This window comes from Poecile atricapillus, chromosome 9 (genome assembly GCF_030490865.1).
Source record: "Poecile atricapillus isolate bPoeAtr1 chromosome 9, bPoeAtr1.hap1, whole genome shotgun sequence".
NCBI lineage: Eukaryota > Metazoa > Chordata > Aves > Passeriformes > Paridae > Poecile > Poecile atricapillus.
Genome location: NC_081257.1, coordinates 15630654 through 15652449, shown reverse-complemented (window position 1 = coordinate 15652449; position 21796 = coordinate 15630654). Strand labels below are relative to the sequence as shown.

General features: G+C 51.8%; 1 protein-coding gene and 1 long non-coding RNA gene across 4 annotated transcripts in view; one reads left to right on the top strand and one right to left on the bottom strand.

Annotated features, from left to right (window-relative positions):
* Nucleotides 1–345: 345 nt before the first annotated feature.
* The window catches only part of LOC131582145 (uncharacterized), a 51041-nt gene continuing 29590 nt past the window's right edge, over nucleotides 346–21796 (bottom strand). Inside the window, exons 3-4 of one of the 2 annotated variants that reach the window (XR_009278291.1) lie at nucleotides 12709–12939; nucleotides 346–1137 (exon numbers count right to left, since the gene is read on the bottom strand). This is a non-coding gene — a long non-coding RNA (uncharacterized LOC131582145). Of the gene's footprint in view, nucleotides 1138–12527; nucleotides 12940–21796 lie in introns of those variants that run through there. The other variant, XR_009278290.1, reaches the window with a different exon arrangement.
* On the top strand, nucleotides 3629–12214 carry FAM3D (FAM3 metabolism regulating signaling molecule D). Of its 2 annotated transcripts, XM_058845019.1 has the most exons (11): nucleotides 3629–3752; nucleotides 6747–6804; nucleotides 7506–7568; nucleotides 8325–8432; nucleotides 8743–8763; nucleotides 9241–9364; nucleotides 9616–9674; nucleotides 9945–9995; nucleotides 11000–11084; nucleotides 11227–11353; nucleotides 11555–12210. In XM_058845019.1, exons 3-11 carry the CDS (start codon nucleotides 7556–7558, stop codon nucleotides 11642–11644), a joined length of 678 nt encoding a protein of 225 aa, XP_058701002.1. In that variant the 5' UTR covers nucleotides 3629–3752; nucleotides 6747–6804; nucleotides 7506–7555; the 3' UTR covers nucleotides 11645–12210. The 2 variants fall into 2 exon arrangements, with proteins under 2 accessions (XP_058701002.1, XP_058701003.1); XM_058845020.1 differs by lacking the exon at nucleotides 6747–6804 and having other exon boundaries at nucleotides 3689–3752; nucleotides 11555–12214.

Here is a 21796-nt window from a genome sequence, read left to right as displayed (position 1 = left end):
TTGTCTGGGAAGGGTGCAGGTGTTACCCAGCTGGAGAGAGAGATTTCAACACGATTTCACCAGGGGTTCAAATTAGCTTTTTGAAATCATGTCCTGGCCTATTTCAAAAAAGGAGACAATGCTTAAACAGGAGCGCTGCTTGCATGGACCAAGCGGCAGCAGGGGATGGATGTTGAGCCTCTGTGTGCCCAGGCCCCTTCCCACAGGCATCTTTGCACCACCTGCACCAAGAGCCAGGGCTGCTGATGGCCCTACAAGAGCCCAGAGTGAAATGAGATGTGGTCCTGCTGTTACAGAACACACCAAGCACCCACCTGAATCTTGAGGTAGCTGGCAGCAAAAGGAGCAACCTCTGGGCTGCAAAGTCAGAGCAATTTGGGGACTGAGGAGAGGGGGGAAGGGAAGAACATTCTATTTTAGAAGTAGGGAGGGATTTGTGTTGAATGTCCTTTTTTTCAGCAGTAAGAAAAAACGTCTCTGAAAGGAAGGGCAGTGACTGGGAACCTGCAGGGTTGAAAGAGAAGCTAATTCCTTCAGACAGGCATAATTGCTGCAATTCAGAATGGTAAAAATGTGAAATTAGGAATAATCAATGGCTGTTTATGATCTGTGTCTATACTGTGAATTCAGCTAATATGGAGTAATTACATTGCGCTAATTCCTGGTATTTGTCATCGTTCGGTTGCAGAGGAGTCCTGCAAAACAATAAAAGCAGATTGGCTGTGCTGGGCCTGGAGACCAGAGGCTTAGCACCGCACGAGCTAAATTCTCGTTTAATAGTAAAAGCGGCTGTGACCTCCCTTGTTCATTTTTCTGTCCTCGCAGCAGAGCCGGCGCTGCGCGGGGCTCGGCGGGCGCAGGATGCGCTACACAACAGCACCTCCAGCAGCCGGCACACAATCCCTCCCGGCCTGCCTGCCTCCTCCCTGGAGCTGCTCCCTCACCCTTCTGTCCCATATTGTTATATCAGCCCTCCTATAAAACTTTGTCCTCACGCAATTCCTCCCATCCGGCACAAGGTAACAGTGCCGGCGCCTCGCCCGGATGCTCAGTGGCCCGTGGAACCTTGGGGATGTGTCACCGGTTTGCTGGCACGATTCACTCTCTGCCCGGTGGAACAGCGCTGATTGCTGACCTCTGCAAAAGCGGGAGAGGAGAGGTGAGTACAGGATTGTTTAGTGGAGGGTGAATAATCCCCCGCAGCAGCACAGGTGGGAGGTGTGGGCTGCAGGGACAGCCCTCGCCCTGGTTCACCCCTCGCATGTGGCGTGCGGGAGGTGCAGGTGGTGTTTAACACAAGGCAAACACAGAAGTTACAGATCGTTTCCTTTCAGAGGAGCTACACTTAACATCTGCAGTAGTTCGGCAGGAGCAATCTGAAACCATACACGCATTGTGCTTATCAGCGGCCAAACCTTTCCTGAGAGAATTTATCATCAGCTTATCCCAGCGAGCACAGCCCTGAGAAGAGGCATTTCCCGGGCACTGCAGAGCCCCACAAGGGATCTTTGGGAGAAACCTCCTCCCAGTGCTGAACTTTCATATCCTGGGAGGGACAGTCCTGCAGCCACTTCCTTGGCACCAGTGTCCCAATGCTTCCCACCACTCACTGAAGGGTCAATGCACCCAGTGTTGACACACGGAGGGAGGAGGAGGAGAGCACTCCTCACTCGCCAGCTCACTCCTGCTGATCTGCCACAGTGCTGATCACAGTGCAGTGTTTTCTCCATTGATTATTCATTCCCTAGTCTGGCAGCTTTTTGATACCACATCTATTATTTTTTTCTTAATTCCTCTTTTTCCATATCACACAGAACCCCCTGGGGGAGCCTGTGAATGAGATTTGATGCAATTTAATTGCACTGCACCAGTTAATTATTTGCTGAGTCAAAACTAAGCTGATGCCCCACTCCCAGCACTTGGCACATTCCCTAATGTTAGGTGGGATTTAAAAGCCCATTTTTGCTGTGTGCCCCAATGAATGGGCAAAACCTGGGCTGCCACAGGATGCAGAGATGGGACACAAGGGCTCCCCACACCAGCATATGCCACAAGGAAAGCCCACAGTTCCCCATCCTTTCCTGTGGTTTCAGAGAAACATCTGGGATGAAATGTTCACTTCCAGAGAGCAGAAGCATTTCACACAAGATTTCATTGTTGGAGGCTCCTGGCCCTGCTGATGATTTTTGTTCATTTCCTCTGCAAGCAGCAGAAATGCCTCCATCCCCATAGAGGACTTGGCCTCAGGTTCCTTGAAACAGGAGGTAAAACTCATGATTGAACAGGCCTTCCCCAGGGTGTTGCAATCCCCATGCCGCGGGCCTGCTCCTGCAGGGGCAGGAAGCAGGGGAACACAGCAGGGACGAGAGCTGTGGCACTCCAGGGCTTGGGGCACTTTGTTATTGAGCCGAGGCGGTTATTGCCAGCAGCTAAACAAACTAATAGGAAGGATATTTCCCCAGAGAGCAAGAAGGTTTTTGATTTAGACTGTGCTGTTTAAGCTCAGACTCTCACCGCAGCTAAAATTTCCTTCCGAGGGCAATAATTATCCCAATGCAGAGCCAGGCATGTTTGCTTTTCTGCTCCCTGTCTGGAAGGGTTTGGTTTGTGATTCCCCCCAGTGTTCAGCACCCCCTGCACCTCTTGCCCAGTATTGAGGACCAGAGCTGGGGGGAAGCAAAGAAAAGCTCAGCTCACAGCTTTATACAGAGATCACCCTCAGGTATTAAATTAATTATCAGGAAGCAGTGTTGGTCCCACAGGGCTTGCTCCAGCCCTGTGCAAGCTGCACTCCCAAAGGCAGAGCTGTCACTGCCAGCCCCACATCTCCTCCACTGGTTCTTGGATGAAAATTGCTCTAAAAGCTCCAAGAGAAATCATTTGGTTCTTCTAAGTGGTAAGAATGGAAAAGAAAAAGGGAAGAAGGAATGGAAACTCTTTTGTTCTTGGTTGCAAGGTAAATGAGGTTCAACTTTGGAAAAAATAGACAGCTGCTAGTCCTAACTTCAGGATTCATTTCTTCCTTTAGAACCATAACAGTAACAGTGGTAAATTATTAAAAATAAAACAGCCCAAATCTATACCTTGAGTTAACCCAGGACTCCTTTAGAGTTCAGGACTGGTGCTGGATAAATAAATGCTTATTTGGAAAAGGAACCTCCAGCTTCCTGTAAATGAGAGGCAGGGAACTCAGGGCCCCAGGGGCAGAGAACCCAGGACTCGGGGCCAGCCCACGGACATGCAGCACAACTGGGGGGAAATCCTGACAGATCAGGTTATTCTGGTTTTTCCCCAGTCTGGGGAACACCGCTCCTGGCTTCGTGCCCGTCTGTTCCCTTGCAGCACCCCTGTCAGCCCAACGCGCTGGCTTGGTGAAAGAGCAGAAAGTCAGGCTGGTGCCCACCGTGGGAGAGGCCTCCCTCTTCTGACGTGCCAAAAAGGCAAGGGCCAAAGTGAAGAAAAGCTCCGAAGGGAACGCAGCCATGGGTGTCTCCTCCCTCCCGCAGGAGAGCTGCTCCCGGGCGCTGCGGCCCCGCGGGCCGTGCCCAGCCCCACAGCGGGCAGGGAGAGAAGGCTTGGGGAGGTGCCACGAGTCACAGAGGGCTGGCCAGGAGTCACAGAGGGCTGGCCAGGAGTCAGAGAGGGCTGGCCGGGCTGGGCAGCTGCCCCACCGCGCTGCCGAGCACATGGAGCTGCCCGGGATGGGCCGGCACAGCCCGCGGGGACGGACGGCACGGCCGGGACACTGAGCGGTACGTGGGCTTGTCCCATTCCCGACCGGGGAAATGCCTTTTCTAGAGCATGACTGAAATAATGGGTTCCTGCAGAACTTTTCTTTTGACTTACTGGCAGGTTAGGGAGTTGTCTGGGGAAGGTTTTAGGTTTTTTTCCTCGTGGTCGGCTGGAGGGGAAGGGGAAGCTCCAGGCGCCCTTCCCGTGGGTGCAGCTGTGCTGGTGCCATGGGCTGAAGGAATGAACTCCCCGTGTCAGCGGGGAGCTGTGGTGTGCTGCAGTCAGCTCGGTGATGTGGGGACCACACCAGCATGGCTGTGGATGAATTTGCAGGGTGTTTACTGTGCAATGTGTGGGGCTAGTCCAAGGTCAAGCTGCTGCTCAGGATGTCATCTGCTTTCTCTTGCCCTGCTGAAAGACTTGGTGTAGGGATCCAGCTCTTGCTGCCCACAGGCACCAGCAGGGACAGAATTTCTTCCTTTAAAAAACTGATAGCATCATCCAGAGTTTTAAGAAGACAGACTAGATGGAAGGGTAGGAGGACACAAGTGCTTTCTGGTAGAAAGCAGCAAAACACTGGTCAACACCGTGGATAACTGTGGGCTTGTGCCAGGGCCAGTTGTGCCATAAGATGCCCTCTCCAGCGTTTTGGTGGATGCAGAAGCCAGCCAAGCATTTTTATAAGCAAGGAAATTTATAAGCTCTCAAGCAAACAGCACCATCCTATTGAGCAACTCAGCAAAGTTTAGTCAGACTGATTCCTTTTGAGACTGAAAATGGCACTGTAGCATCCTCCATTCTCCTGTGGAGATAAACCCTGAACACAGAGTGGATGTACACCCACCCTGCCAGTCCCTTCTCTGCATCCCTGCATTCAGCTGTGCAGGAAAACCCTGCTTTTGGATGGGTGGCGCAGTGGCTGTGGGCAGCTGGCAGTCACCCTTTTTGGAGTCACATCCCCATTCTGCACCAAAATTATTTTGTTCACAGTCTGTTGGGAGAGAGAGAAACGTGTGGGACTCAAAAGCAGGAAAAAAAGGGCAAAAAAATGGAAAAAAAGGCAGAAGTTTGTGGGGAAGGGAAGTAAAGTTTTCCTGCAGCACTGAGGGAGAACAGGAACATCCACCTGCTGCATCCTCCCTGCGAGGGCAGGGATCTGTCTGATCTTCCCAGCAGCAGTGACTCAGCTCCGCCAAGCGGCACTTCAGGCCAGAGCAGGCTTGGGTGGAGCTTTTGCTTTTCAACACCACCAGCCTCTTTAGCAGTATTTGTCCAAGAACTTTCTTGTTCCTGGAATGTTTTGTTAAGCAAACAAGTTTCAGGTTTATTAGACAAATAACTGTTCAACACCTATCACAATTCTTTCTTTTCTCACTCTCCTGCCAGCAGCTCTCTGGCTGATGCCAGAACACAGGTGCTTTTTATTCTGGCACAACCCTAGGAAGAAAAAAAAATTATCAATGCAAACAATTAAAAAATAATATAATAGAAATCCCAGGACAGGGCCACCCTCTTGTAATGCAGTCAGGTTCTGGGAATTTCGCCACCCAAGGACTTCACCTGGTAAATTTTATCTGGGATTAAGGTGAAGATAAATAGCCCTTTTATCTATGGGCTTATGACTCAAAGCACTGGCGTTTACTGGTTTATTTTTCAATTTCTCTTCCTTTGCAATGAAATCAATACATGCAAAGGAAAAACTTAACTTTGGTGAAGGGGAGGACTGTGCAATGGACCCCAGTGAGGCCAATGTTCACTGTAGCACTGGGAACCAGACAGGGAAGGTTTTGCAAACCCAGTGGAGTTTTGCCCTGCTCACTGTGTTCAAGTCACACCCCAGGTCTGAATCATCACCAGGTCTAGGCTCTGCTCATGGCACTTCTGGGGAAGACAATAAGCTGCCAAAGCAAACCAATACCAGTTCTGAAGTGTTCACAACTTGCCAAGGGGGACTGTGAGAAGTGGCCCCATTTTCCAACCCCATCATCAGATCAGGCACTGGAATGGGGAGCCAAAAATGGGAAGAGGGTCCCTGTGTTTATAAACTTCATGCTGAAAGGAGCAAAAGGGAAGAGCCTTGTGCTGTCCCTTCAGATCCAGCCACAGGCAACATTTGTCCTCTAAAACCTTTAGACTCTCCTTTTTCAGGTCTGTGTCTCTTATACCAGCTCAGTGAAATGGGCTTGCCCATGCCAGCTCTGACAAAAGCTTTAAAATCCGTTTCAGAGTAACTGTGCTGAGGGCTGGGGTGTGGGGAAGGGCTTAGGGCATCACAGACCCCCCAGCTACCTCCTGTGGGGACGGATTCCTGCTCACAGCCAACCTTCCTCTGGGAGGAATAGCTGCAGAGAGAGGGGAGATGCTGCTGGGAAGCCAGCGAGCTCAGCTGGCACACTGTCAAAAACACATTGTGTCTATACATGGGGGGCACAAATACCTCCCAAGGCTTTCCCTAAAGCGCAGTCTCCCATGGGAAGCTGGCAGCTCCGTGCTGGAGCAGCTTTGGCTGCCCGTCCCTGCTGCAGTGTCCCAGCAGGTGTGGGGACAGCAGAGGGGTCTCATGGGGAGAAATGCCGGGCTCCAGGAGCATCAGCTGAAACATCACTGTGGGGCTGCCTAAAAACCCCAGACAGTGATGCTGCAACCCAGCCCGGGGTGCAGGGGAAGCCATGGGGAGCATCTCCTCAGGGCACTGAGGGGGACAAAGGCCCAGCCAGCCCAGGGCCCAAGGCTGCTCCACGGTCAGTAATACAGAGAACCCTGGGAGGGGACCCGGAGCAGGGCTGGGCAGGAGGAAAGGCTTTTCTCTCATTCCTCATGACGCAGCAGCCTGAAATCAACATTCAGCCCAGCCCTGCTACAGCCCGTTGCTCCTTATTTACCCTTCAAACAGGAAAAGCAACTCTCAGCACAGCTCGTTTACAAATTTTCTGTCAAATACTAAAGGGCTGCTGTAGTTAACATCAGGCTCATTAACTCGCAGCACCCATCTCACAAGTGACAATTCGCCGTAGGGCTCCAGCGGGGCTTCCAGGACAGAGGTTCACCAGACTGCAGCCCCGAATTTCAAAGGTAGGAGTGGTCCCAGCCCCTGGGGGAGCCCAGTGTGTGGGGTGGCAGCAGGGCAGAGGGCGGCAGATGGATTCTCCCCGGTAGGAAATAGTTCATGTTCCAAATTACAACCACACCCTGTCCACGGGGTAGAGACGCTCCAGGGTTTGGCCAGATGGAAATATCTCTGGGTTTAAATCAGGTGGCCACAAAGCTGGTTGCTCTCCTCAGCACAGTGGTGCTGCCCATCCTCCCTTCTCCTTTGGATTTTTAAGGAAGACAAGCTTGTTCACAGAGATTCCCCTGGCTGGGCAAGATCACAGCCGGTCCTCAGACAGCATTTTGCAGTCCCTAATATTTGAAATCTACTTTACATCATGGCAGAAGGAAATGCAGCACAGCTGTGATTGAAAGTGTCCACCTCACTGCTATCAGCAGAACAGAAAAGGCTGGTCCACCCCCGAGAGCAGGGCATGAACCGTGGGGCTGCAGACACGGGGGAGGGTTCTGAGGATCCAGAAGGAAGCGAGCTCAGTCAGTGCCACCTGCTCCAGGAGTTAATCGGTACGGGACCAAGCAAACCTGCATAAGAACTTGTACATCTTTGATGACATCCTCACTATTACAAATATGACTAAACATAGCAATTATCTTCTCATCTAGAATCTGCCTGCCTTTGGTGGGTTACAGGCACTCTTTAAGGCATTACCTTCTTTCCTCAGGGTGACCTGTGACTCTGTCCCTCCCAGCTGTGCTCTCTCTGCCCACCACCATGCGGATAACAAGTAAGGAGGGACACATATTTAGTTTTCTCTGTCTGTTTTTCTACGGTTCTTTATGCCTCCTTCTCATTTACATGATGCCTCCCAAGCCCAGCAGCCCTGCCCTTCCCCTGCCAGGGACGTGGGAAAGGGCCTTTGTACAAGCATCAGGTTTTTACAAGATTTGTGTAGATTTCAGCCTGTTGTATTTTTCCCTGTGAAACCTTCTGTGATTGGGAAGAGATGGCTATTGAGACATTCCTGGTTCCATAAGAGCCATTCAGCTGCAGTAAAAGTACATTTTTCTGCTCTCTTTCCATGCAGGACTGGAACGTTTTGCTCTGATGAGCGCTGCTTTAAAGCCAAATGCCAATCACAGTTGTATCAGCAGCTGCTCGGCTGTAGCTAGTGACTAATTGGGGGATAGCAGCCTTCCCAGCACTGGGAACATAAGAAATATTTGGATTTACATGGCTTTCTGAGTAATTATCAGGTTTACTTTAACATAGAGAGAAATATGAATAGTGCCTCCCAACAGAGCACTAATGCCTATCTGGGCATCACCACATACTCTGGAGATGGTAATTAAGAGATCAGACTCCATTTGGAGGGTGAGAGATTGTTTGCTGCCTTCCCACACCCACGCAAGCGCTGGCTGTCACCCTGTGCCTGGTAACCTTGGGACACAGGGATCAAATCCCAAGGAAGCAGAGGGATGATCCGGTGCCTGCCCCGTGCTGCAGCTGCCGCTCTCAGCCGGCTCCTCTCCCGTGCCTGCAGGTGTGATCCGGTACATGGTGCTGCTCATCACCCTGCTGGGCACATGGTTCATCACACAGACCTACTTCCACCAGAGCTGGAAAGCCGTCAGCCTGCGGAGCTGGCTCGGTGAGGCACCAACGGGCTCCAGAGGGATCTGGAGGGAGGGTGCGAGAGGTTCCATTGGAGCCAGCGCCCAGGGCTGGACAGAGTTGCACTGACCACTTGTATTTGCAGTCTCTGGCCAAGCTTTAGCCACCAGCTCTGACCACTAGGGCAGGGAGGGGACAGTGCAGTGGGAAGCTGCACCGCTGGGTCCAGGGATGCCTGCAACCATGGGAGGCAGTTTTAGAGAGCTGGTGCCTGAGCAGCTGCTCCTGGCTTGGGGAAGAGCCAGAAGCTCTACAGGGTGTCTAATCCTCCTGTTTGATACCCACAGGTGCCATGAACAAGCCCAGCAGTGAGTATCGCTCTCAACTTCATCTCACAACTCCAGGGTTCAGGGGGATGGTGGAAGAGTGAGATCTCCTTCAAGAGCTCCTTCCCTGAGGCAAAAATCCCCCTCTCCCAAACATGGGGGATTTTCCTACTGCACACAGCAGTAGGGTCTTTGGCAGGTCCCTGCCTCGGCCAAGAATGGGGAAACTCTGGGCAGGAAAACCCCAAGCTGGTACCTTGGACATCAGCTCCAAATGCTCCCAGCACACACCATGTGTCACACATGGAGCAGCACCTGGCCTTGGCACCATAAACCTCAAACAAGGAGCTGGTCCCAGCCCCAGGACAAACCTTCTTCATGCAAGAAGTTGGTCCAGGTGTTGCCCACTTAGTGGGCCACTGTATCCCAGGGCCAGCCCTGCTCAGCCCCTCAGGGACACAGCCAGTGTCTCCACATGGGGTCAGAGCCATCACTCTCAGCTCCACTCCTCCCTCACAGGTGAGAAGCTGCCCCAGCACAAGTGTGGGAACCAGAAGAGCTGCCCCCAGAATTATTTTGCCTTCAGGATCATCAGTGGTGCTGCAAATGTGGTGGGACCCTCGATCTGCTTTGAAGACTCGGTGTAAGCAGCACATGGCAGGGACAAGGCAGCCGTGGCTGGCCTGGCCTTCAAGAAGGCAAATTTGGCCTCTGCCAAGCACATCAGTGGCCATCACAGTGTATTTGTGGTTAAAAAAATTTTGAATAGATCTCTTTGCTACCACTTCTGGTTATTTTGCCATCTACAGCCACTTCACCCCACCACAGTTTCACTGGAGTCAGCATCTCCAGGGCATCCCTGTGCTCACTGGTGCTCTCTGCTTTCCTTTCCAGCCTCATGAGCAGCGTGAAAAACAACATTGGCAGAGGCCTGAACATTGCACTGGTGAATGGTGAGTCGGGCAGGCACTGACCCCCTTCTCCCCACTGCCAGGGGTCCTCCCTTCCCCAGGAAAGCACAGGTCCCTGGAGACCCCGTCCCAGGCACTGTGGCTGGGCCAGAGACACATCCATCTGGTGTTCCTTGGGGAGCACAGTCACCACCACAGAAGTTACAACACACTGAGGGAAGAGCAAAGCATTTTGCAGGGAGCCCCAGGCTCACAGCCAGGCAAAGCCCAGTGCAAACTCACTGTGCTCTGTTTTCAATTTTAACCTTTCAGGAACAACTGGGCAGCTCCTGAAAACCAACTCCTTCGACATGTACTCTGGAGGTAAGCACAGTCACTCTGCTCCTCGGAGGTTCCCAGCCAGGGCTCACACCAGCACTCCTGGATACTTCAGCTGCTTCTCTGTCAGCTATTTAATGATAAAGCCAAGTGGACTTTGACCAGACTTGACAGCCTGGGTGGTAAAATCCCAGCTTTCCCTGAGGCCATCAAGCCTGGCATCCTCACAATGCTTCCACATGCAGGATTGGCTTCTCACTCCTTTTACAAGCATGTAATAGCCTGGAAAACATGATCTCACTAACCTGAATAAACCAAGGCACTCGAGACTTGAGAAAGGTACTCTCTGAGATCAGGAAGTTACACTGATCCTGATACTTTACAACCTGTAACTCAGTTTTTGAATACTGGTGGTGGCTGAGCAGCAGCTCATTCCCCTGCCTTTCACAGCAGGACAAATGAAGGTGCTCAGGGAGACATGGCCCCCTCAATCACTCCTTTGCAACCTACTTTTGACAATTCTGGAGTTTTAAGGAGAATCACCAATATAATGATGTTTCCAGCCAAGTTCAACAAGTGAGATGCTCGGTGGGAGAGGCACTGGGAAGAAGGCGGCAGTCAGCTCATGTGCCACTAGATGGGGCATTGGATTCAAGCATCCCGCAGATGCGGGAAGAGGAATAATTCCCCCAATACAGCCAGAGGCATGATTTCAAGGAAGGCGGCTCTGTGGCCAAGCAGGTTCATTTCTTGTGTTGGGAAGCAAATTCACACAGCTATATTTCAGAGTTAGCAAGCAAAGTTTAGGAGACATTTCTGCCCTGTAGCTGTATCAAAAGGAGGGCATCAGTCCTGTGCACTGCAGGAGAGCCCAGGTGGGAACACAGGATGGGGAATGCATCATTTGGGAGCCTACCATTCCCCCAAATCCTGGCTAGCACCAGCACAGTCAGGTTATTTCCCACCAACCCAGAGCAGGCTCCCTCAGCTACCATGCAGAAGTACCTGCTAAATCCCTTTTTTCTCTCCCTAATGCTCTTCTCTCCCAGACATTACCAAGCTGCAAACCTTCCTCCAAGAGATCAAGCATGGCACCCTTGTGCTGACAGCAAGCTACGATGATGCTGCCACAAAGTGAGTTTTCCCACGGAAACAACACCAGACTCCCCAGAAACACACAGCTGGGGGAGCTGGACATGCTGCTGCCACCAACAGAGAGGGTAAAAGAGGGGACACCCACCTGGCACCACGCTGACACCTCCTTACCCTCTTTCAGGATGAATGACAAAGTAAGGGCCTATTTCACGGAGCTGGGCAGCAACCACGTGGGCAAGCTGGGCTTCCGAGACAACTGGGTATTCCTGGGAGCAAAAGGGCTGATGAACAAGAGCCCCTTTGAAAAGGTATGTGGGTATAAGGTACACCCCTGCCATGAGCTCTGCAGGCTCCATCCTCTTCAGGGCACCTCCCGAGCTACACCTCACCCACCTGTCTGCAGAAGACAAGGACCAGTGGCATTATCCCCTATGCCAAACCAAGCTGTAACTTTTGCCACATTGCTAACTTGCACTGTTCCAACCTCCCCTCTCTCTTTTTTCTTGCAGCACATTAAAAATAATAAAGAGACAAATAAATATGAGGGCTGGCCTGAGCTGTTGGAGATGGAGGGGTGTGCCCCCAGGAAGATGGACTAGCATCAAACTCCAGCCTGCCATGGAGGGCAGCTTCACCAGTCATCCAGGGACACCCACAGGACAACCCCATCGTGGGGACTCCAGCCTCTCCACTGCCAGGCCACAGAGTCCAGCAGCTGCTGCCTTCCCACAGGAACTGGCTGTTTCACAGCAGGAACTGTGCAGGGCTTGGAGAAGAGCTGTACAAGTGCCTGCAGAGCCTGAGCAGACACATGGCCAGGCTGGAGCCAAGCCATCCTCATCTATGGGTCAACTTGGGGTATTTTATTTTTCTATCTTTAAACTATAGAACTTTGTAGAAGGTTTTGTAAATTTCTTAAATGAGATTTCTAATTATAAAACGCTACCTTCTCCCTTCTATTTTCAAGCATAATCAACGCTTTCACCCACAGGCACAGCATGCCAAGTCCTCTGCCACCAGTCAAGCATCACCATCACCCATCCCACAGCTCTGTACACAGGAGCTCCCCCTCCCCACATGGCACAGGGTAAAGTGATCCCTGGGGATGCTCAGACTTTGGTGGTTTCCCATTAGAGCTCTTGCCAATGTCCTGTGGTCTCCTACAGCCAGAAGTCCATGGGGATATATATATATATATATAGGGCCAGAATTATATGTGTATATATATATCTATTTATATTATATCTATAAGGCCAGAAGTTCACAGGGAGAGCATGCAGCAATGCAGATTAATATATTTGCAGACCAAAGTATCATTCCTGGATGTTACAAACTGATTTAAACCCAGAAGAGCAAAGAAAACTAAGTCTCTGTGTATAAAATGGAAAGAACTTTGAAGGTTCAAAATACTTCCAAAAACAAGATAAAAACAAAATGAGATTAAATGTTGATGCCAAAAAATTGAAATATTTTTATTTAATAATAAGAGAGGCAAAGAGAAAAAAAGTGAAAAGTAGGGAAAAGTTAGAAAATGTTAAGGTCACTTTTAAAAGCATAGGATAGACACACCACCTCACTGTGCTTCCTTTGTTGCTGTTGAGACAGGGTGGGGGCAGCGGAGCAGGTTTTGCCCTATTTTTGTCTGCTGTTTGAGGCATCTTACCTGCCTGCCCTGATCTCTGGGCAGTTTGGCTGGGATGTGGCAGCCCATCCTCCGAGATGCCGGCGCGGTGCCCGGTCGCTGCGGCCGGTCCTCAGTGCACTCACGGGAGCAGGGTGGGGGTTCCACAATTCACTCTGGCTTCAGTCCAGGGGTGCAGGATCAGGGGGCTCTCCCCAAGCAGACAGTGTCAGCTCCCGGAGGCCTCAGGGTGTTTCACAGCAGGTGATGGTGCTGGAAGCAGGGGAAAGGCAAAGGTCAGGGATTCTGCCCCTTGTTTTCCCCTCCACATTTTGCACCAGTTTTGCCTTCTTTTTTATGGGCCTCAAGGAAGGCTGCTCACATTCCATCCTGCCTGTAGTTTTCAGGTGTTCAAGAGTGATTATGATAAGCAGACATAATGACAGAGCATTTTTTGAAGCCATTCTCTTACTATCAGGTTCTTACACTGGGTTAAATCCAAGCTCATCCCTGTCAAAGGTCGGGATAATGCCAGGGATCTGCCAACCTTGCTTTGCCCTCAGGAAGGGATGGATGGATGGATGGATGGATGGATGGATGGATGGATGGATGGATGGTGGATGTGCAGGTTTCTTGGGCAGCTGAAGTTGTGCAGCACAACCAATAGGTGGGAGCCTTTTACCAGTAGAGCCAAGAGCCAGCATCACTCTGGAGCGATACAATGCTCCCAGGCTGGCACCCACGGGGGTCAGCCACACACCGGGAGCTGCACCCCAGCCTGGAGCCAGCTGACACCACCAGGAGAGGAAAGATCCCTGCCCAAAGGTGGGACAGGAAAGCCCCACGGTCCTCCTTAGAGCAGTCCCTACCTTCTGCCCAAAACCGAGCAGGTCCTGGGGAGCCTCTGCCCCCTGCTCCTGTCCAGATGCTTCAGCCAAGCACAGTCTGTTCCCAACCCCTCCCTGAGCCCTGGCACTGCTGGGATCAGATGAGCTGCACGGGTGATGGCCGGGCTTATCTGCCATCAGAGACAGGGATGAATTTGCATCATGTACAGACTTTAATTTCCGATGATTTTATCTGTTTTTCCCCCCATTCTCTGAAGCAGAGCAGCAGTTTTGCAGAACATGGGGATGGAGTGTTTCTCCTGGAGCATTTGGAGCTGCACGGAATAACAGACTGTCCTGCACAGCCTTCTCTGCTTCCAACAGCCCCTGCACAGCTCCTAGCAGGAAGTTCACAGGGTTATCCAAGCCCTCAGGTCACCCCAGGGGAGTGAAATGAGGAGCATGGGCAGGATAAGGCCAGGAAAGGACATAGGCTGTCCTGTGCTGGCCACCTGAAGGATGGAACCCTGGATCCAAAACTCACTGTCACCAATCAATTGGTTTTCCCTAAACAAGGAAAAATCCCCACCTAAATTGTGTAACACCTGTAAGAACTTCCAAAGGCAGAACTGAAATAAAACCCCAAAACAGTCATCACAGAGGAATCCCAGAAGAGGTGTAGTATTTTATCCCAGCTTATCCTCCCATGCTCTTAGCACACACCTGATGGCACTGAGGGAAACCTCTGCCATAAATCGATCCCTAAATCTGCTGCAACAACAGTGGTTAATCCCAAGCGCTGAATCATCCCTAGCCGTGGCAGCAGCAAGAAATAACACAACGAGCAGACACAACAGCCCTGCTGAGCTGCCAGCATAAATATGCCAACTATTTTAAGCCCCTCAAAGGATCTAGAAGCACTCATAAACCAAACTGAAAACAGCCCAAGAGCCGTAAAGGTGGCTCCACAGGGTAAACCAGAGCACAGCATCAACTACGGCCCCAAAAACAACCAGCCCCATTCAGCTGCAGGAAACTCTTCCTACCCCTTCGCAATGCACATTAGAAATCTGGTTTAAAGCCAAAATAAAGGAAATTTATGTTTCAGCATGCTACAGGCAGTTAAAACTAGCTCTGAATCAATCACAGAGCAGTTACTAAGGTACATCGCTATTTTCAGGAAGTAGGGAGAGTTAAAAGTGCAACTCCTGTGCAGGGACCTTCAGTAGCAGTCAGTGTTTTGTAAAGCCATTCCTGCCAAAGTCACTGTGTCCTGATAAATAAATCAGAGTTTTTTAATATCCAGACAATGAGAGGCAGGGAATAAATATGGATTCATGAGTCAAATCAAATTTGCTAATTTCTTTAAAAGGATCTGAAAAGGACAGGGTGTGCAGGGACAGTAATCTCCAAATGAGGTTTTGCAGTGCTGTGGCATTTTGAAAGCTGTGTTACTGCAGGGACAGACACCTACCTGGCTGGTTTGCACTGTGCTGCATCCCCAGAGTCTTCACCAAACACAAGCCTGACCCTCCTGGACTCCCAGGATGCGGCTTCAGGTAACCTGGGCTCACCTGGGCTCACAGGAGGCACCAACGCTGCAGCAGCAAACAGGCAGCCTGGGGTGTTTGTGGGAGCAAAGTTTGCAAAATCCACTGCTGCAACAGGAGCCAAGAGCCAGAATGCAGACAGGCAGCAGAGGGATAATCTTCCTTTATTTTTTAGGGTTCGTTTGGACAAAGCACCAAAGGAGTATCTAGGAAAGATGCCACAGGCAAGGACCTGCGGGTGCCGGGCCGCAGCTGGGCGAATCCGCATCCTGTGACATCTTGCCCTGTCAAGTGCAATTACTGTAATCTTCCACAGCCTCTCAAAATACGGATCCCGGCTTAGAAACCGGGCATCCACAGCATGAAAGCTGCCTTTGTGCCCGGGCAGAGCCTGGGTGCGAGCCAGCCGTTAGGTGCATGAAGAAAATGAGTTCTCCACGTGCTGGAAGAAGGGAGGAAAAGCAAGTTTTCCCACCCGACCCCACCACAGACGGGCTGGATTTCACCCACGTCTCCCCACAGCAGCCGCAGAGGGGCTGGGAGCAGCACGGGCGCCTGTCCCCCCTGGAGTAACGCAGACAGCCCTGGTCCCACAGCCCGGAGAGTGGAGCGCAGCCAACACATCCGACCATGGGAGCGTCTCACGGGAAAAAGGTAACGGGGCGGTTTCCTCAGGGCTCTGGTGCTGAGATGGGATGGAGAAGGCACCATCTGCTCACGTGCTGCTTGTTTTGCCCCGTGTGTGCTGCCGATGGCGGCGAGGGATTAGAGGGAAGGGACCCGCTCCTGGGTGTGGGTGCCACTCATCGGGGCCAGATTAAGTAATTCCATCTAATGGGCTCAGCACTGGGGCCTGGCGGGGCTTTCAGGACAGCAAGGAGGGGATCAGAGCATTGCAAGCATTGCATTAGGACAGACAAAGTTTGGTTCTCTGGGGAGAAATGTCAGATTTGTTCTGAATGCATCCAGCAGCCTCTGGGATGTCTCCTGTAGATGCAGCGCAGAGCAAGCCCAGAGTATTTCTTGGCCTGGGAATTGGTGCCAGCTCCCTCCCAGGACAGGGAGGAGCTCTGCCAGGTCCCACAGCACCAACATGTATCCCTCTCCTCCAAATCCCTTGGGGAGAGCAGTCAAACGGAGACAGTTTTATAGAGCCAAAGCTCTGCAGAGGTGCCTGGAGATGCTTGTGCTGAGGATATTGTTGGATGTCATTTTGCTTCCATGGCTGATGACATCAGTGCCTAGAGATGCATCATCCCTGCTCAGTTACAATGCCGTGTCTGGAATAAGGATTCCATAGCTCATCTCCCAGCTCTAAGAGAAATGCACCACAATAGGTCAGTAACTTCCACTGGAATGGGGACAGCAGTCACCCTTTGCCCCACAGGTACCCTTCCTGCTCAGCTGAGCATGACTGTGGCTTTCAGAGGTATGGGCACCAAGTGCCTTTCAGAATTTTATAAACTTGCTAGACTTTCTTCCAAAACCAGAGCTAGACACTCTTGCAGGGCAAACATGTGAAAAAGCAACCCACTGGCCATTGTGACCAACATCCAGAAGGAAAAATCAGAGCTGAAGTGAGACTAGTAAACATTTATCTATTTTCCTGGTCTTCTGTTAAGTGCCAGGCACAGGAGGTGCTGCTCCCAGCCAGCCCAGTGCTGCTCCAGGACTCATCCCAGGTACCAGTGCCACGCTGGCTCCAGCACACACGGGAGCCCTGGTTGTTCCCGTGGCTCAGGGCTACAACTCACCCAGGAGGAGCCATGCTCTGCCCACAGCTAATCCCCAGGCCCCTGCTCACGTGGCCCTGACCTTCAGGCCCCTGCACATTTGTAGAGGCATTACTGGAAGCAGGGAAATAAGCTGGTTAGGTCAGGCTTGGCTCAGCGCCACCCAGTTAAGCCCTGCTGCATACAAAGCAGCCCATGCCAGCCTCCTGACAGCCAGACCAGACTGCTTTTGGACAGATTTCCCCACTGTTCCCGCTCTCTGAAACACCACGATCCCACCACAGCCCAGTACTGAATGGCCTGGCTTTGAGACGCTGCCGAGAGCTCGGGCTCTCCAGCTTCCTGGCAGCTCCTAAAAGCTGAGGCAGTTTTACTTTCATGGGTACCAAAAGGTCAGAGATGTCACTCCCATTTCAGCCTCCCAAATGTCGCCTGGGCTGACAAAAGCCTGTGCCACTGCCCACCTGGCACCAAGCAGGGATGTCAGACTGGCAGCTCCTGGGTGGGTGCTTTGCCCTTAGGCTGATGCTGATGGGAGATGAAAACAAGACAACTGTTTCTGCTGCCTTTCCAGGGTGGGCATGAACAGCAGGATCCAGCTCTCCTGAAGAGCAGGATGAGTCCAGGTGACAGGGAGGAAAGCTCCCCTTCGCCCAGCCCTTGCAGAACCAGGGCTCAGGGACCTGAGGCACAGCTCAGGGCACAGGCACCTGCCAGGCTTGAACCCATCTATCAGCAACAGCCCAGAGAGGAGCCACAGGGAGCACAGAGCAGGGCTCAGCACCCCTCACCAGCACAGCCTGCATTAGCAGTCTCAGCTGCACCTCTTTTAAGCTTAGTCCAGAACAGCACTCCAAGGGGATTACAGTAGTGGATTGTGGAGTGCAAGGCAATCCCCAGCTCCACTACAAAAGGGACTGGAAAGGCTGCCAGCATGGCTCCAAGGACATTTTTACTTTAAAAGGCTGCATCTAGTCCCAAAAATCCTGTTCTCGTATCACCAGTGTTCTGTGGGCCCAAGCCAACAGCAGGGCTCCAGCAAGACACAGACTTTTGCTGGTGTGCCCTTCTCTTGAAGGGAAGGCAAGGACTTTGCCACAGGCTGGTTCATGGATGCTGCTGAGCTGGTGATGATTCCCTGCTGAGCCCTCTGCTCTGCCACTGGTGTGGCTGACATCCCTCTAACCTCAGCAAACATCCCTCAAATAATCTGCAAGCACAGCCTCACCAGGAACAGATCCCCAGGGTGCCAGGGCAGATGCTCCAGACCCTCTGGCACTGGAGAAGGTTTTTCCCAGGCACCTGTACCTCTCCACTTCGTTTCTCCACATTTTCTCAAGGCAGAGTTTGCATAGTAGCTGTTTCCCCAGGGAAAGTTCTCTGTCCCCAAATTCCCAAGAGTGTCAGTTTACACTAATGTCAGATGAGCCTGGATTAGCCCTGCTGCTGAGCAGGGAGCTTTGCTCTGTGGCTGGTTTAGAACAACAAGAGGCAGCACGCCAGTGCCAGGGAGAGAGGCTCTGCTTGTTCAGGCAAACCACAGTACCTGGCTGCCCATGCTGAAAACAGGGCTTTGAGAACATCTTTTAAAACTCCTCCATCTGAGCTAGATAGGACAAGCATTTCTGGGAGCTGCTGGTGGGATTTCCCCACAAGCACGACTTGCCCGACTAGTGAGAGACCCCCACAGTCTGGCCAGAGAAGTGTTTTAGCCTTTAGAAAGACAAAGAGGTCTGAAACAGCCAGCACCTTGTGACACCCCAAGGAAAACCCATGGTCCAGCAGTCCCTCTCACATGGGAGGAACTATTGCTCCAGGGCAGTGAGCTGGGACACCTCTGCTCCATCACGCCCCACAGAGAAGCAGGCACAGCGGGACTTTCCTGGCTCTCCCTGACAAGCATTTCAGAAAGCTGGTAGCCAGTGTCCCTGCCAGCTCTTTGAAAGCATCCCTGTGCCTGGGCAGCACAGGATCCCTCCGAGGGACCCTGCACACTCTGACACTGCAGCCCCGGCTGTCCCCCCCTTATCAGCCAGGGCTCCAGGGCTGCTCCACTGTCAGCAAGAGGGGCTGCAGGTGCCAAGGCCCCTGAGCAGAACAAGTCTCTCTGACAGTCACAGAATGCCAACGGCTGTTTGGTGGCACTGGCCCCGGGAGCAAATCCAAAAACCAGATGGTAACCAGGAACCACAGTGTTTCAGTGTCCTTGAGCATTGTGCTTCTTGGGGAGACGGGTTTGCATTTGCTGCCTGCAACAAGCCTTGCTTAGAGGAGCAGGGATGAGAGCTACAGAGGGACACCAGAAAAGTCCCAAAGTGCCTCAGGAGTGGGGACATTAGTGATAAAAAGCACATTTCTGGGCAAAAATAACACACGCAGAAAATAACAGCTCTGCATCATGAGACAGCAAACATCTCTAAGTCCTCTCATCTGTCTGACACAGCACAGTCCAGAGTGGGAGAGCTGAGTCATGGCTAGTCCCAAAACCTCCACAGAAGCCCTCTAAGGTGACTTTATCCTGCCTCTTGCCTTCCTCTTCTTCAACCCTTTAAGGTCCCACAGGTGGTGTCACATGGGGACTCTAAGTAGAGACACTGCTCTGGGCTTTTGTAGCTTTTAAAGTGAATAACATGCTGTAGCATCCCAGCCCTCAGAAGCCAAATTCATTACAGTGGGGCTGCTCTAGCAACTAGAGTGAGATCACAGCTTTCTTTCTTATTTCTCCATCCCAAGCACCTAGACAGCACCAGTAAACCAGCTCCAACACCTAACATAACCCACTCTCTGCCTCCAAACAGGCTGACATTCTGGTCCTGAGAGTGCTCAAATGGACTCAGTGAGACAGGGAACCAGCTTGGACACAGCTAGCCCAGGCTGAAACTCTGCCTTCATGCCTTCATGAAGTAGCACAAGGGTTTGATCCATGGCTGAGGGTGCTGGGCAGGACACAGAGGAGTGTGCTTCCAGCCCCTCCAGGGCAAGGGCAGAGGTTATCCAGCACTGGCTAATGCTGCCTGCAGCACTGGGGTTACAAGGGAGTCATGGAGATGGCTCAGACTGAAGGGAGGTGCACAATGTGCTCATGGAGAGACCAAGAACAACAATGCATGGGAAATGCTGCAGCTGCTGCCTCTGGGATGGCTCAGCAGTCCTCAAATAAAAATGGATTAAAGTAATTAAAGGCTTCGCTGGTTCACTCTGCTCCTGGGGGGGCTTAAGTGGCATCTGCTGCCTCCACCTGAACCCTGCATTAACAGGGATGTTTCATGTCTCCCTTCACTGCCTCCTCCATTTGCAGCCCATGGTGGTATTTGCAGCCTGTCAGGTGGCATTTCATCCCAGCCAGCAGCCAAACTTCCTCCCTTTCACCCCGTCCTTTGGGGTCTCCTCTGCACAGGACCCAGCTGGCACACGCTGCCTGCAGGGATCAGACCACCCCGCTCTGCTTTGACCATTTGCTACCAGCAGTGCCTGGGGCTGCTGGGGCATTTCTGCCCTTGCTTCTCACAGTCTCCATTTTTCCAAGGTAAGGACCAATTCAAGTGACCCTGGGCAGGTAAAGAGCCCAACAAGGTGGTGTCATGAGATCAAATTTCTGATGGCAGCCCTACCCTTGGCCCCTAACATATGGTCCCTAGTTGTGAAATGGAGTGATGATGCCACTGCAGCCTGGCAGCTCTAGGACAGCATGACACAGTCCCAGAAATAAACACTGTCCCTATAAATCATGTGGCATAAGCCTCACTTTTCACAAAACAACATTCTTCAAGACACTTTAGAGTGTCTTAATGGTCTCGCTGCAGCATGACAACAATTCACTCCAAAGCTGTTGGAGCCCTTTTGTGCCAGTGACTGATGTTCTTCCTGTGCAATCAGCAGCATCACCAAAAATAGTGGAGCACTTTTCATATCAGCAGTGGTATCACATCTCCAGCACAGGACAAGAATAAGCTCCTGAGACAGGTAAAAACTGGTTTATCCATTGTAGCAACAACTTAACTGCTGCTGACAACACTGAGGTGGGCGATATAGGTGTTTCCAACAGTGAACAGGGCTACAATTTGGCTTTGCCCTGGTATGCAGGGCATGGTGTGTGCTATGCACTTTGCAAGGGACCAGATTAAAAAGCACTGAACCGCAAGAGAGGATTTCCTAAGGGGCCAAGGCAGAACAGCAGGTCCATCACTGTGTGAGCTGCCCTGCTTTGTGCCAAGAGCCTCTTCGTGTCCTTCTCAGTGGGATGTCAGGCTTCACAGTCAGCTTGAATGCTGACAAATGAGCCTTGTGCACTGGCTGCTGGGGGGCTGAGCCCTGCCACTGATTGCTCTCATTAATCTGCAGGAAATTTTCTGTTGAGGTCTGGTGTGTCACATTCCACCTTCTCAGCCATGTGCCGGGAGCAGCCAGGGAGCAGCATTTGCTCAGCCATGGTGGGAAGTTCCACAGGGCTCCTTGCCCCAGGGCTGGCAGCTCCAGCAAGCCTCCATCCCCATGCTACTGCCTCCCTGCTTTAGTTGGAGTTTTTGTCCTTCTTTGTTGACAGTCAGTGAAATCAGACTCGATTTGCCAGCTTTCACACCACAGGAGGGCTGTGCTTGCCTTCTGGGGCCACAGGGATTTGGGAGGGGGAATGACATTGGTGAAAAAGACAGGCAGGAGTCAGAACAGCATTCATCTGTGTCAAATTGTGTGTTCTTTACGAATAAAATAACACCAAGCACTATTTGAAGCATTTACAATTTTCTACTCAACTAGGCAGCAAAGTGGCCACCTGGCTGGTGCTCCCAGAGACTGGCACGGGAGCTGAGGAGTGTCAGCCTGACCCCATAGGCAGACCAAGAGCCTGCTCCCCTTCTTTAAGCCTAAATTTACAAATTCCTGTGGTTGAAATATCCTTGAGGCTGCTGGCTGGTCTCGTGAGAGTGGCCACATGCATCTGCCCTCAGCTTACTTCAACCCAAGAAAGGCTGCAGACTTGTAGAGGTCAAAAGACCAGTAATGAAATCCTACACCAATAACT

Coding starts and splice junctions, on each gene's coding strand:
- FAM3D (XM_058845020.1), top strand. Junction 9,996..10,999: donor CTTCGACATGTACTCTGGAG/GTAAGCACAGTC, acceptor CTTCTCTCCCAG/ACATTACCAAGCTGCAAACC. Junction 11,354..11,554: donor ACAAGAGCCCCTTTGAAAAG/GTATGTGGGTAT, acceptor TTTTTCTTGCAG/CACATTAAAAATAATAAAGA.